Genomic DNA, 14620 nt, shown 5'->3' on the forward strand with positions numbered 1-14620 from the left:
AGAAAGGGAGAGTGATCCAGGAGGATACAGGGGTGGTGAAGGAGAAAGGGAGAGTAATCAAGTAAGAAAAAATATCTTCCCCTTTCCCCTCCACAGATTGACTCCCTAATGGAAAAAGGCAATAGGTATAATTGCTAATAGTTTCCAAGATACAGTTTCCAAAGTACAGAGTCGACGATGTTACTGAGTACAAATACCAAGTTAGAGTCATGACCAGATATCTCATCATCTCATAAGCCATTGCTACAACACACAGTACCATAATGATCTGAAACCAGGGCCCGGAGAGGATAAACAACATGACAGAGAGCACATACGGAAAATAATGTGCTATAATACTCAATTTGGAAAACAGGCGCAGCAGAGTTGAGACTAAAGCAATCAGCATTATTGCAAGTGACTATTAAGCAGGTCTAATATTTACACCAATTTTAGTTTAACACACTCTGGTCAGATCTGCCGTTATCTCAAACTTTCAGGCCCCACGTTGGGCTCCAAAAAGACTGTCGTGGTTTAACCCGGCCGGCAGGTAAACACAACGCAGCCGTTCGCTCCCCCTCCCCCTCCCTCTCTGGGACGGGGGAGAGAAATGGAAAGTGAAGCCCGTGAGTTGAGATAAAGACAGTTTAATAAGACAGGAAAATAACAATAACAATAATAACAATAATAACAATAATAATAATAGTAATACAATGGTGATAATAGTACTACTACTAATAATATGTACAAACAAGTGATGCACAATGCAATTGCTCACCACCCGCTGACTGATGCCCAGCCTAACCCCGAGCAGTCCGGCCCCCTCTCTCCGGCTAGCCACCCCTAGATATTGTTTAGCATGACGTCAGATGGGATAGAATACCCCTTTGGCTAGTTTGGGTCACCTGTCCTGGGTCTGTCCCCTCCCAGCTCTTACTGCACCCCCAGCCTGCCCGTTGGCAGGACAGAGCAAAAAGCTGAGATGTCTTTGGCTTGGTATAAGCACTGCTCTGCAACAATTAAAACATCGGGGTGTTATCAGCACTCTTCTCATCCTAATCCAAAACATAGCACCCTACCAGCTACTAGGAAGAAAATTCTGTTCTAACTGAAACCAGGACACAATTCTATGAACAAATTTTCTGCCAACCATATTACCAAATACTCACGACCATAATGTCCTCATTTTGTTCCACTAAGCTTTAGTTTCAGTTCATTGTAAACTAGTGTTACTTTCCAAGGAGCTCCTGGAGCCTTCTTCACTCGGGAATAGTGGATCCAAGCAGCTTGTTTTCTAATCTTGATAGCAGTGTAAGTTGTCAGCAACACTTGATACAGTCCATTCCATTTTTCCTCTAGAGGTTGTCCTGAAAAAGTCTTTATATATATATAGTCCCCAGGCTTAAAGGGGTAGATTGGTTGATCCAACTCTCTAGCCCTGGTCCCTAACACAAATTTATGTACTTTAATTATTTTTGAAGTTCAGTTATATAAGTATATAAATATTCTGATCCCAGCTGCATTAGATCCTATCCACTAAATAGAAATTGATATGGCCTTCCATATAAGATTTCAAAGGGACTCAAATTCTCTTTTACTCTAGGTTTAACTCTGATTCTAAGTAATGCTAAAGGAAGGGATTGAAGCCATGACAAATTAGCTTCTTGACCGATTTCAGCTATTTGTTGTTTGATTAAATGGTTCATTTTTTCTACCTGTCCACTTGCCTGCAGTCTATAAGGAGTATGTAGTTGCCAATCTATCTTTAGGATCTTACTTATCTGTTGTACCACTTGTGCACAAAAATGTGAACCTCTCTCAGAAGACATTGCTACTGGAATCCCACAGTGTGGTATTATTTCATTTAACAAGACTTTAACCACTTCTCTTGCTTTGTTTGTTTGACAGGGAAAAGCTTCGGGCCATCCTGAAAATGTGTCAGTCAGAACCAGTAAATAAAAAACCCCCCTTTTCTAGGGAGTTCTGAAAAAATCAATTTACCACTGTTGTCCCAGATAATTTCCTTTACCGATTATTCCAAATTTTATTCTATTCCTGGTATTGGGGTTATTACGTAAACAGATGCTACATTGTTGAGTTACTTGTTCTCCCCAATGTGTTTTATTGTGTTCTGTAAGAACTATGGGCCATGTAAAATTAGAGGGTATTATTACACAGTTATCTTTTAAATATACTCATCCATCTGGTTTCCTTTTACCTTTCAAATCTTCAATTAATTTTAAGTCTTCTTTTGTATGATTTGGCTTTTTGGTTCATGTATATAGTTTGGATTTTACCGTCTGGTATCAAAGACAATGCCTTCACCTCAGTTATTTCAGCTGCCTGTTTAGCCTCCTGATCTGCCAATCGATTTCCAATTTCAAAATCAGAGTTTCCCTTTTGGTGTCCCCAACAATGCATGATAGCTACCTTTTCTGGTTGTTTTACAGCCTCTAACAATTTTTAAATTTCTTCAGGATGTTTTATCTGTTTTCCCTGAGCAGTCAGCAATCCACATTCTTTCCAAATCGCTACATGAGCATGTACCATGCAAAATGCATATTTAGAATCTGTCCAAATATTTATTTTCCTTCCTGCTGCTAGTTCCAGTGCTCATGTAAGAGCAATTATCTCTGCTTTCTGGGTGGACATCCCAGGGGGTAATGGTTTAGACTCGATTACCTGTTGAGCAGTTGTAACAGCGTATCCTGCCTTACGTTGTCCTTGTTTTACAAAGCTGCTTCCATCAGTATACCAAGATTCATCAGCATCTTCTAAAGGTTCTTCCTTAAGATCGGGTCGACTAGAATACACAGTCTCCATTGTTTCTATACAATCATGGGTTATAGGTTTGTGAGGAATGTTTTAACAATTCGTGTCCATATAGAACAATTCTGTTTGAATCCTGTCTGCCTCTGGGCCCTGCACTGGCAATTTAATTCTTGAACCACAGATGCAGTGTGTCCCAGTCTCCCCCTCATTCTAGTCAATTTATCAAGTCTTCAGAAAATACTCCTTAAATTTATGAACCTGTTTGCTTTTGTTATTCCGGACTTCTATTTCTAACAGTTACAGCCTTTTTTCCTGTCTTCTTTGAGATTAACTTAACACTGCTATAGATGTGTCTGTGAATGGCTGGGGAAGAATGTTTTAATTACTCGTGAAGCGTCAAATAAGAAAGCTGTTTGTGTTTGATGTCTGGGAGTTTCAGAACAACTGATAACAACTAGTGACTGTTATGGGATACTATGCGGATCTTTGGTATCTGGCCAGGGGGCCAAGAGATTAAGAGGAAGGAAAAAGAAGCTGAAGGACGACTGGGAGACAAGACCTGCAGAAAATGTTCTATAAACTTGGTATGGTGCCAAGTGAGTACAAAGGGGAGAGGAAGACTACGAGCCTTCAGCATGAAAGACCCCTAGAGACCCCCAGAGGAGACTGATGCGCATGCTCCAGTAGGAGGGACTGGACCCCAGAAGCTAATTATAATAATCTATTTTTTCAGAAGTAGTAATGAATATGTATTAGTCTAGGAGCATAAAAATCAGCTACTTGATGTAACTGGTGTGCGTCCTGGTGGAGCGGAGACTCCCGGTGCACCCAGCGCTGTTTGCTTACCTCTATTCCTTTATATTCTTTTAATAAATCCTATTTTTTTAATTAATCCTAATTTGAATCCTGAGCCATTTATAACAGGTTCATCCAGAGTTCCGCTAAGGAAAGAAGCTGGATTTACGACGTTAGTGACCGCAATTTCCACATTATCTTGTTCTACTAATATTGCTTGATATTTTAAAAATCTTTGTGGTGAAAGCCAATGGTTTCCTTTTTGTTCCAAAACTGCTGAGACCGTATGGGAGACTAACACTGTCATTTTCTGTCCCATTGTAAACTTCCGAGCTTCTTGTATATTGATAACAACAGCTGCAACAGCCCGAAGGCATCCGGGCCATCCTTTACTTACTTCATCTAATTGTTTAGAGAAGTAAGCTACTGCTCGTTTATAGGGACCCAATCTTTGTGCTAGTACTCCCAAAGCTATCCCTTGTCTCTCATGAGAAAACAACCAAAAGGGTTTCGAGAGATCTGGTAATCCCAAAGCCGAAGCTTGCATCAATTCTCGTTTAAGTTGTTGTTTAAAGGCGTTTCATGCTTCTCCAGTCCAGACTAACTTTGACTGATTACTCTTTATCAATTCATATAGAGGCTTTACCATTAGTCCATAATTATAAATCCAAAGGCGACACCAACCTGTCATTCCTAAAAAGGTTCGTAGCTCCTTTACCGTTCGGGGTTCTGGAGTCCGGCAAATGACTTCCTTACATTCAGTTCCTAGTTCTCGCTGACCTCCCGAAATTCCAAATCCCAAGTAGGTCACGCATTGTTGAACCAGCTGGACTTTCTGTTGAGAGACTCGATATCCATTTAAACGCAGAAAATTAAGAAGACTTATAGTCCATTGAATACAACTCTCTTTAGTCTCGGTAGCTATTAAGAGATCATCTACATATTGTAACAAAGCCCCTTCAGTGTCCGGAGGTATCCAAGTTTCAAGTTCGTTTGCTAATTGTTTTCCAAAAATAGTGTGGCTATTCTAGAACCCTTGAGGTAGCACTGTCCACGTAAGCTGTGTCTTTCTGCCTGAGTCGGGGTTTTTCCCATTCAAAGGCAAATAAGTTTTGGCTTTCAGTGGCTAAGGATAGGCAGAAGAAGGCGTCTTTTAAATCCAGTACGGTAAACCAGGCTTGACTATTCTTTAATTTAGTCAGCAAAGTATAAGGGTTTGCCACTACTATGTATATCCTCGGAAATTTTATTTATGGCCCTCAGATCCTGAACTAGCCTATATCTTTTTCCATCTGCCTTTTTAATTGGCAATATGGGTGTATTGTATTCTGATTCGCATTCAATCAATAATCCATACTGTAGAAATTTATCAATTATCTCTTTAATTCCTTTCCTGTCTTCTATCCTCAAAGGATATTGCTTAACCTTAACGGTTTTCTCTCCTGGCTTTAATTTAATAATTATTAGGGTCACATTTTTAGCTCTTCCAGGGACCTAAGTGGCCCAAACTCCTGGATATACTTGATTTATGATCTCTAATGGTATTTCACTTTTAGGGTCCGTTTGTATTAGTGCCAGGCTTAACACATTTATTAGTTGTTTGTTAGAAGACGCACGGCCGAAAGCACGAGAGACACCAGCAGAGTCAGATCATGCTCCATTTTATTGCCCGAATAGCCTAACTTTTATAGTGAACTTAACAGGGGCGGATAGTGTTTCACACAAGATTATTGGTCAAAAGCACTCAGACAAACAACTACAAGAAAACAACCCCACCTGCAAGAAAACAACCCCCTTGTGATTAGCAGTCACGTAGATCTTGTCCTTGAAGCCAGCTGCTGGTAACAATATTTTTCTGAATTCCTCAATTGGGCAATGTGGGAATCATTGTCGTAGCCTTCTCATAGTTATTCTGGTAGCTTGGTTTGCTCAGCTACAGCAGGCCATGAGATTTTCTAAGGCCTACTCCTGGTTGCTTAAGGCAAGCTCAGATCGAACAATTGTTCCACAGACTCATGTCCATGCCCTGTATGCCAATTCCCAACAATTCCCCCTTTTTCTTTTTGTACGAGCAGTACTTGGCCAAAGGTTTTTTCATCAGACGTCGAATACATAACATAACACAACTACAATGACATAACACAACTTAAACCTAATAACACTACAGTTACTGTAACCACTTAATGGTAACACAACTTAAACCTAATCAATTAATGGTAACACAACTTAAACCTACTCACTTAATGTTAACACAACTTAAAACTAATCACTTAATGATAACACAACTTAAACCTAATAAAACTGCAATTACTATAGTCAATGAATGGTACCCCGCCAAGGGCTGGCTAAACTTGCACAGGTGGTGGTATTTAGTTCCCTAGCCAGCGATACCCAGACATTCTCCTTTGGATCGACGGCTGTTCTTGACAGTCCTTGAGGTGCCGCAGCCCGTATCGTCGTCAGAATGAATATCAGGAACCTCTTCATGGTCGTCTTTGGCGTGTGCCGATTCTATGGCTGCTTTAGTCCACTTTGCAGGGATCCACTGGGTACCTGTAGGCGTGAGCACGCACATGTATCCTTTGCCGATATACTGTACTACGGCAGGCCCACTCCACTGCCCTGTGGATAAGTCCCTATAGTAGACCTTCATTTCCGTAGGTCTATTGCCCTGAAAGGGTCCCGCGTGACATTTAGCCGGCACCGCTTCTGATTCTCCAAATATGCACAAATAGTTTAATACAAATAATGCTTTAGATACTCTTTCCTGTATATCATGAATGTCTTTAAACTTCTGTAGGTACCTTTTGACCGTTTGGTTAGCCCTTTCTACTATTGCTTGCCCAGTAGGGGAGTGTGGGATACCCGTGTGATGGACCACTCCCCACAGTTGACAAAACTTTCTCATGGCTGTACTGCTATAAGCAGGTCCATTGTCTGTTTTCAGTTTTAAAGGTACCCCCATTACCGCAAAACAACATGTCAGATGTCTTTTCACATGAATGGCCTTTTCTCCTGCCTGAGGAGTTGCCCAGATAAAATGACTATATGTATCAATCGTCACATGCAAATATTTTAATCTTCCAAATTCAGGCACATGCGTGACGTCCATTTGCCAGAGCTCACAGGGTCCCAATCCCTGGGGATTTATCCCCGTCCCCAAACCTGGTCCATGATGGCTGCACTCAGGGCACGTTCTCACTATACCCCGTGCCTCGCTCAAAGAGATACCAAACTGTTGTTTCAACCCTCTGGCATTTTGATGAAACATATTGTGGGCTTCCCTAGCTTTTACAAAGTCACTAAGTGGAACTCCGGTAGCAACAAGTTGGTTCGCTCTTTGATTCCCTTCCCCTAGCCCCTGGTTCCACATATGACTCCTGATATGGATCACGGCATAAGGACCCTGCCTCTGTCGTATGGCTGTTTGCAATTGTCGAAAGAGCTCATTGAGCCGTGGGTTTTTAGTATCCCGAAGCCTGGCGTCCTCAATGCGCTGTAGCACCCCTGCCACATATAAAGAGTCAGTCACCACATTAAGGGGTTGATCGCGCCATCAGAGGACAGCCCAAAAAACGGCTGCCAATTCCAGCGTCTGTAGTGAGTCTCCAGGGACGGCTTCTAGTAGGTGATGATGCCATACTCCGTCTTCCATCCAAGTGATCGCTGCTCGCCTTGACTTTTTCCCGGCATTGGTGAAGGCCGTTAGGGCGTTCTGCAGCGGAATTTCACTCTTCTTTGGTTTCACAATCCATGAATTCTGGCCCACCCGTTGCAAGGCCATCGATTTCAGCGGTTCCACACAAATGTTCTGACCCATTGTCAACAGACTAACTTGTAATTCCTCACTGTGTTGCAAGCACCAGTCCATACCATCCTTCTTTAACGGCACCCTCACCACTCCTGGCTCCTTTCCCGTAATTTGCATAATACGTATCCTTCCTTTCCGGATTAAATCTGCCAAATTTTCTAGTTTTTGCTCTATTGACTTTCGCGGCTGTATTCTTGTAAAAAGCCATTCAAGGATACGGACTCTCTCCCCCTTTTTCTTTTTGCATTGTGTCAATGCACCAATTAACTGCGAGGGTCCATTAAGGATCGTAAGATCTACTGGTAGGTTTGGATCCAGCCGATCAACCCATCGTTCTGTTACTTGTCTTGCAATCTTCTGCATTGTTGTAAGTTGCTCAGCCGACAGCGTAACTGGGGCTGCCGGATCAGTTCCTTTAAGGAGAGGTCGCAATACATCCAGATCATCATTAGAAATCCCTATGACCGGTCGCAACCACTGGAGGTCACCCAGCAGCTTTTGCGCATCATTGAGTGTTTTGATGGATGTAGCTATTTCCAACTTCTGAGGTCGCACCTGCGAATCTGAAATTTTCCAACCTAGACATGTCCATGGCGGTGATGACTGTATTTTTTCTGGTGCAATAATCAGACCCTGCTTTTGAAGTTCTTGAGACAGGAATGAAAATTGTTCTGGAGCAAAATCTTTCTCTTGGGCAATCAAGATATCATCCATATAATGATAAATAATGGCAAAGGGCCATGCAGCAGGTATGGGCCGCAAGGCATTGTCCACAAAAAGTTGACAGAGTGTAGGACTATTTCTCATTCCCTGTGGAAGGACAGTCCATTCGAACCACTGCGCAGGAGCCTCTTTATTGATGGCAGGTAAGGTAAAAACAAAACATTGAGTGTCGTCTGAATGTAATTGAATTGTGAAAAAACAAGTCTTTTAAGTCTACAATCAACAATTGCCAATGTTCTGGTAGCATAGATGGGTTCAGCAGTCCTGGCTGCAACGCTCCCATTGTCTGCATCTGACTATTGACTGCTCGTAAATCATGCAGCAGTCAAAATTTTCCAGACTTTTTCTTAATCACAAAAATGGGGGTATTCCAAGGGCGTGTGGATAATTGTAGGTGTCCTTGAGCGTACTGTTCTCTAACAAGGTCATGCGCTGCTTGGAGGCTCTCCATCTTTAACGGCCACTGCTCGATCCACACCAGTTTGTCAGTATTCCAACGGAGAGGGATCGGGAAAGCCCATGTTGCAGTGACCGTCAATGAAAAGGTTTGTCTGTGGTAAGCACCACACCTAGTTGGTCAAGGATGTCTCGTCCTAGGAGGCCATCCACTCCTTGTGGCAGACTCATAACCGTAATATGGGTACTTGCTGTCCGTCCATCAATTATTACGCAGACTCTGTCTCGGCTCTTTTGCACCGATGCGAGTCCTCCGACTCCTTCTACCCCCTTAACAGCGTGCACTAACGGCCAGCAACTAGGCCAGCGATCACAATGCACTATCGTGAGGTCAGCTCCAGTATCCAGCAGCATATCCAAATCCAATTTCTTTCCCGCACTATATAACGTGACTGATACCACCGGCCACTGATTCATAGCCATGGTCAACATAGCCAGCCCCCCTGTAGACCCAAACCCCTGGGTCCCTCTAGACACATCGGTAGTTGCCTTCATGCCTTCCGTGAGTTGTGGCAGCGGAACCAATTGCGCTATTTTACTTTTGGCGGGAATATGTAATGGTGGAAATAGCATCTGCACCACTATCAATATTGTCCCTTTGTAATCAGCATCAATAACTCCAGGTAATATAAAGAGTCCCTTAATCCCGCTTGACGAACGTCCTATTAATAAAGCACCGTGGGGTTTCTTATCAATTATTAAGGGTCCCATAGTAGTAGAAGGAATTTTAACAGGCTTCTGATCTATTATGGTCACGTCTATTGCTGTTGCCAAGTCCAAGCCAAGGCTCCCTTTTGTGGCTGGCTGCAGGGCACTGTCCGGAAGGGGTTGTTGTGAGACACCACTGCTGGTGTCCGTGGTTCCGTCGGAGCCAAAGCATTCCCCTCCACTTGGGCTGGAGCCGCCACTGTTGTCGTAGCGCAGCGACTCAGCGCGCTCGGTCTGCCGTTTCCCGAGTGGTGGCATACCACAGTATTGTGATTCGGTGACTTGCAGTTCTCACACCACACCTGTCGTGCTCGACAGTCACAGCGATGGTGTCCCTCCTTTCCACACCGGAAGCATTGATTTTGTTGTCGAGATGGAGCTCGAGGTCGCCTTTCTTCTGTCCGCAGCGGGGCTAGAGCTGCAAAGGCTTGCTGCTGTGCCTGTATAAGATCTTTCCCTAAATCGTGTACTGCTTCTACTAACATGGAGTTGGGCCCTGCTGGAAACCCGCTCATTCTTTCTAACATTAGTTCAATAGTGGCATCCCCCGGCAGTGTCAATATAATAGCCTTTGTAGCCGAATTTGTATTCTCCATAACACACTGTCAAAGTAAAGCAGCCTTCATCCACTCTGGGACATCTGCTTGATCTATGGCAGCAGTTACCTGATCAATAAAATTTGCAAAAGGCTTGTCTCTGCCTTGCTTCATGGACATGTAAGAGGGGGCCGTTGGAGTGGTTTTAACATTCTCCACTGCCACTCGAGCTGTTCTCATGGACTCAAGGCAATAATCCGGACCTAACTCGAGCTGAGCAGTGATGGTAACAAACATGCCTACTCCTATAAGCTGCTCTACAGTAACTCCGTGTAACGGATCGTTAGGGTTCCTCGGTCGCTGCGCTGAGATTTTGCAATGCCTCTGCCAATGGGCTTGCCATAACAACAACTGCGATTGAGTCATTATCATTTTCATTATCACCTTAATATCTTCAGGGCATAGCAGCGTCCCTCCCCAGATATAATTCAGCATTTGCTTCATAGGTTCACTATGCAATCCTGACTCATTAACTGTACTACGTAATTGAGACAACAGCTTCCAACTAAGCATAATATGATTCTCTTGCATGTTTCCATGGCCGTCCCCCTCGAATATCACTGGGAACACCATGGGATCTTGACAGATGTCTGTAAATGCTCCTAATTGGTTTTCCTCCACAGCTTTGCCCATAATTCTCCGCCAATTAACTCTTTGCACTATCCTTCTCTCCCCTCGTTCATCATCCCGTTCCTTAGTCTTACGATGTTCTCGCTCACTGACACGTTCTTCCTTCCTTTCGCTCAATTCCTGCGTAGCACAGTCTCCCTTCGGTGAAACGGCCTCTTTCCTCCTTCGTGTAACTGTTACGGAGCCCCAGCACGGAGGACCGCGAACCTTGCTCATACTAAAAAGCAAGGTGCTGTCTTCCCCGGTGCCTGCTGCCAACGCCCCACTCTCGGAACCTGACTCACCCTTTCCTCCATTCAATCTATCAGATGCCACCGCTGCCAAGTTCCTTTCTACTTGATATCGTTTTATCACTTCTCTCCACGGTTTCATCAATTTCTTTGCTACCTTGTCATCGTCTATTACCATATCCCAGAGTACATCCCCTAAATTTCTCCAAGCGGCTACTTCAAACAGTGATTCCGTACTTGTGAAACATGATTTTGTTTGACCGATCGCAACGAGTCCCGCTAGTTGTTTGCAGTCGACTCCCCGTTTTTCTAAAAAGTGCTGTAATAAATCTAAGGCTACTTCGTCCTCCATTTTCCTAAGATTTTTGCTGGCACTAATTTCCTATGATTTCAGCCTGCACTATGGCAATATCCTGCACTATGGCAATAACCTGCACTATGGCAACCTGCACTATGGCAACCTTCCTTCCTGCACTATGGCAAAAGCGTGCTCTCACTCACACAGTACACAGCACAATCACACACACACAGCACAATCACAACACCCAGAGGCCTCTGGCACAGCACAGCTCAATCAGTCATACCACTTTCGACACAAAATACCTGGACATTTAAGAGTACGACATACAATCATCAAGACTCCAGTTAGTATCCCTCCAGCAACTGAAAACACACTGTTTGTCTGGAGCCTCAGGAGATCTTTGTCTGCTCCTGCAGTGAGCAGCTGAGAGTGGAGTCCCCTCCGAGCAAGGTGCTCAGGGTGCACCTAGGGGCGTCCACGCCGCAGCCGATCCCGCAGCCAAGCAGAGTGGCTCCTGCCTGGCTCGCTAATTTTTCTAAGTTGTTACATAACCAAACAAACAAGTATTGTCTCTCACAGTGTTCCTGCTCCTGCGGTGAGCAGCTGAGAGTAGAGCCCCCTCTCCTGCAGGAAGTCAATCTCAAGAGTCCCCTAGTCCCCTCTCCCGTACGAAGTCAATCTCAAATTTCCCGCACCGCGAGTACTGCAATGTCCCGCGTTTTCTGCGGCTCCGTTTTCCCGCGTCTCACCGTGAGTCCCCGCGTCTCACTGTGAGTCCCGCGTCTCACCGTGAGTCCTGTGTCCAGGTTGGTGCATAGAGTGTTTCCGGTCGGTGTCCGGCATCCGGCAGGTCTGTCCGTGTCTCTCGTAAGTGGCCGTAGCCCTGCAGCGTCGATCAGTGCGTGTACCTCAGGTCTCCCAGTGCCGCTCCGATGTCCCGGCGGCGCTCCGATGTCCCGGTGCGGCTGGTCCCGGCGCCGCTGGTCTCCCTGCACTCCGATGTGCCGGCACCACTGGTGTCCCGCTGCGCTGCAATGTCTGTCCCGCTCCGCTGCGATGTCCTGTTCAGGTCTCAGCCTGTTCGGGCGCCATTTGTTAGAAGACGCACGGCCGAAAGCATGAGAGACACCAGCAGAGTCAGATCATGCTCCATTTTATTGCCCGAATAGCCTAACTTTTATAGTGAACTTAACAGGGGCAGATAGTGTTTCACACAAGATTATTGGTCAAAAGCACTCAGACAAACAACTACAAGAAAACAACCCCACCTGCAAGAAAACAACCCCCTTGTGATTAGCAGTCACGTAGATCTTGTCCTTGAAGCCAGCTGCTGGTAACAATATTTTTCTGAATTCCTCAATTGGGCAATGTGGGAATCATTGTCGTAGCCTTCTCATAGTTATTCTGGTAGCTTGGTTTGCTCAGCTACAGCAGGCCATGAGATTTTCTAAGGCCTACTCCTGGTTGCTTAAGGCAAGCTCAGATCGAACAATTGTTCCACAGACTCATGTCCACGCCCTGTATGCCAATTCCCAACAGTTGTTCTTCTCCTATCCTTAATTCCGTTCTCCCTTTTTCAAAGATAATTTCTGCTTCTAATCTAACAAATCTCAACCTAATAGAGATTTTGGAGATCCAGGTAGATATAAAAACCTGTATACAGAACATTGCGTTACATAATAACCCGAGTATGACTATACATACATACAATCAGGATAGGTAACAAACAATCCTTTAACTTCCGTAACTTAACAGTCTCCATTCTCCCAGCCTGTTCCTCTTCACTTCTTTTTCCTGCTTCTTTATTGATGTAACTTCATAGTGTCGCTTTTTTTTTTTTTTTTTTTTTTTTTTTTTTTGAGGGCAGGCTCCCCTCTTATACCCTTCTCTCCACAGCAGTTCTTTTCAAAACAACTTTTCATTGGTCAAACAACTTTGAATGTAACAACAACAGCAAACACCCAGAAACATACATGCGTTAACGGCTGTAGAACAAGAAACCACCTGGAGAACAAGAAACCCCAGACTGCATGGTGTCTCCTGAATCACCCTTCTTTGTTCTCTTTTAACTCTTTTATATTCCCGATGGCCTCATCGTTAAGAGTATAATGTTATCTCAATCATGGGGCTTTCCAACCCCCATGGCCACATTCCCAAACCTCCCCCTTCTTTATTAATATCAACCATTTTCTCAACACGAATTACCACTCCATATATAACATTTCCCCAACTTGTACTTCAAAGGTTCACAAAAATAAGCCTTTTCAGGTTGATCGGTTGCACCTTTTACCTTAACATAATCATTCCATAAAGGCATTAGTGCTTGATTTAAAACCGAATATGTTGCCCCATATCAATAAGAAACTTCACTTCCGTTTCTCCCCTAACTTCATTATAACCAGTAGAGGATCCGTTAGGGTAGATTCCCCAGGTCCCCGTTAGATCTGTTGAAATCAGGGGCCAATGATTTCCCTAGAAAAAGGCTAGTCAATTTGTCCTCTGAAGCCAGGTCCAAAACGTTGTTTTTTGTTTGTTTGTTTTTTTTTTTTCCTTCCCCATTACATTTCAGAGTTGGTCCAAAAATTCCACAGGGGTTTCTTTTAGACCTTGTTGGAAGCATATTCTCAATTCCCAATTCGTCCAGATTCTAGTATTTACTTAACCGTTCATAATTTTCAGGATGATTAGGGTCTTAGTGAGGGTCGGTCAGGGAAATGCAATTGTCCACAGTTCCCTGAGCGATCCCATCGGCAATCTGAGCTCACACATGAACTCAGGTTGTTTTAAGAGTTAACTGCTTTTCTGTTTCTGTGACAACTCTCTGGGACCCATCATGATCCCTTTGCCCCAGAGGGCTAACACCCAAGATTTTAAGGTCTTAGCCCCGGGCTGAGGCAGAACTGTTAACATTCCTACATCCTCTTTCCCTGCTCATTCAACTTCAAACACCTTTAACACTTTCAATAACCCTTTTAACACTTCCTTTATCTTTCTCCAGCCTGTACTTTTCTAATGCCAACATCAAAGGCGCAGTCAGGGACCAACTTAATTCCGTACCTTTTCCCTCCAAGATGCTGAAACAACATCAGTATACAACATTCCATCCTATTTTCCTTCTCAAAAACAACATTGACTGTAGCAAAGTATTATAGTTTAAAGCTCCATTAAAAGGCCACTTTTTTCCACATTCCAGCTTATAAAGCGGCCACCATTGATTACAATATTTTATCAGAGTTTTCTTATTTTCACTTCCACCCGGAGCCCCCCCTATATCCTTCCAATGACTCATAATACAACCCACCGTACTTTTCTTCGGAATTTCACTGCTTACTCACCCCCCCATTTTCTAAATCACACTTTCAGAATATATGTATCACTTACAAAAATGTGGGCACGCAGGTATCTTTCAATAGTGATGTCACAAAACTACTAACAACGCCACGAAACTACTATTATCACCAAGAAAATAGCCAAAATCGCAGTAACAATAACCAGAGTTAAATACCACACTCCATGAGTCAGAAAACCAAAATAGGCAACACAATTCCAGATGGACCTTAAAGCAAGCTCTTTCCTAAAGGTCCCCAGATATACTTATGGTGCTTACCACAAAGTATAT

General features: G+C 43.8%; 1 protein-coding gene across 1 annotated transcript; it reads right to left on the reverse strand.

Moving 5' to 3' along the window:
• Window positions 1-2208: 2208 nt before the first annotated feature.
• On the reverse strand, window positions 2209-2822 carry LOC140000519 (ribonuclease H-like). Its single transcript, XM_072030453.1, is given in 1 exon segment — window positions 2209-2822. A coding segment is annotated over 1 exon segment (594 nt). The 5' UTR covers window positions 2803-2822.
• Between the last annotated feature and the right edge of the window lie 11798 nt (window positions 2823-14620).

This window comes from Anas platyrhynchos, chromosome W (assembly GCF_047663525.1).
Source record: "Anas platyrhynchos isolate ZD024472 breed Pekin duck chromosome W, IASCAAS_PekinDuck_T2T, whole genome shotgun sequence".
NCBI lineage: Eukaryota > Metazoa > Chordata > Aves > Anseriformes > Anatidae > Anas > Anas platyrhynchos.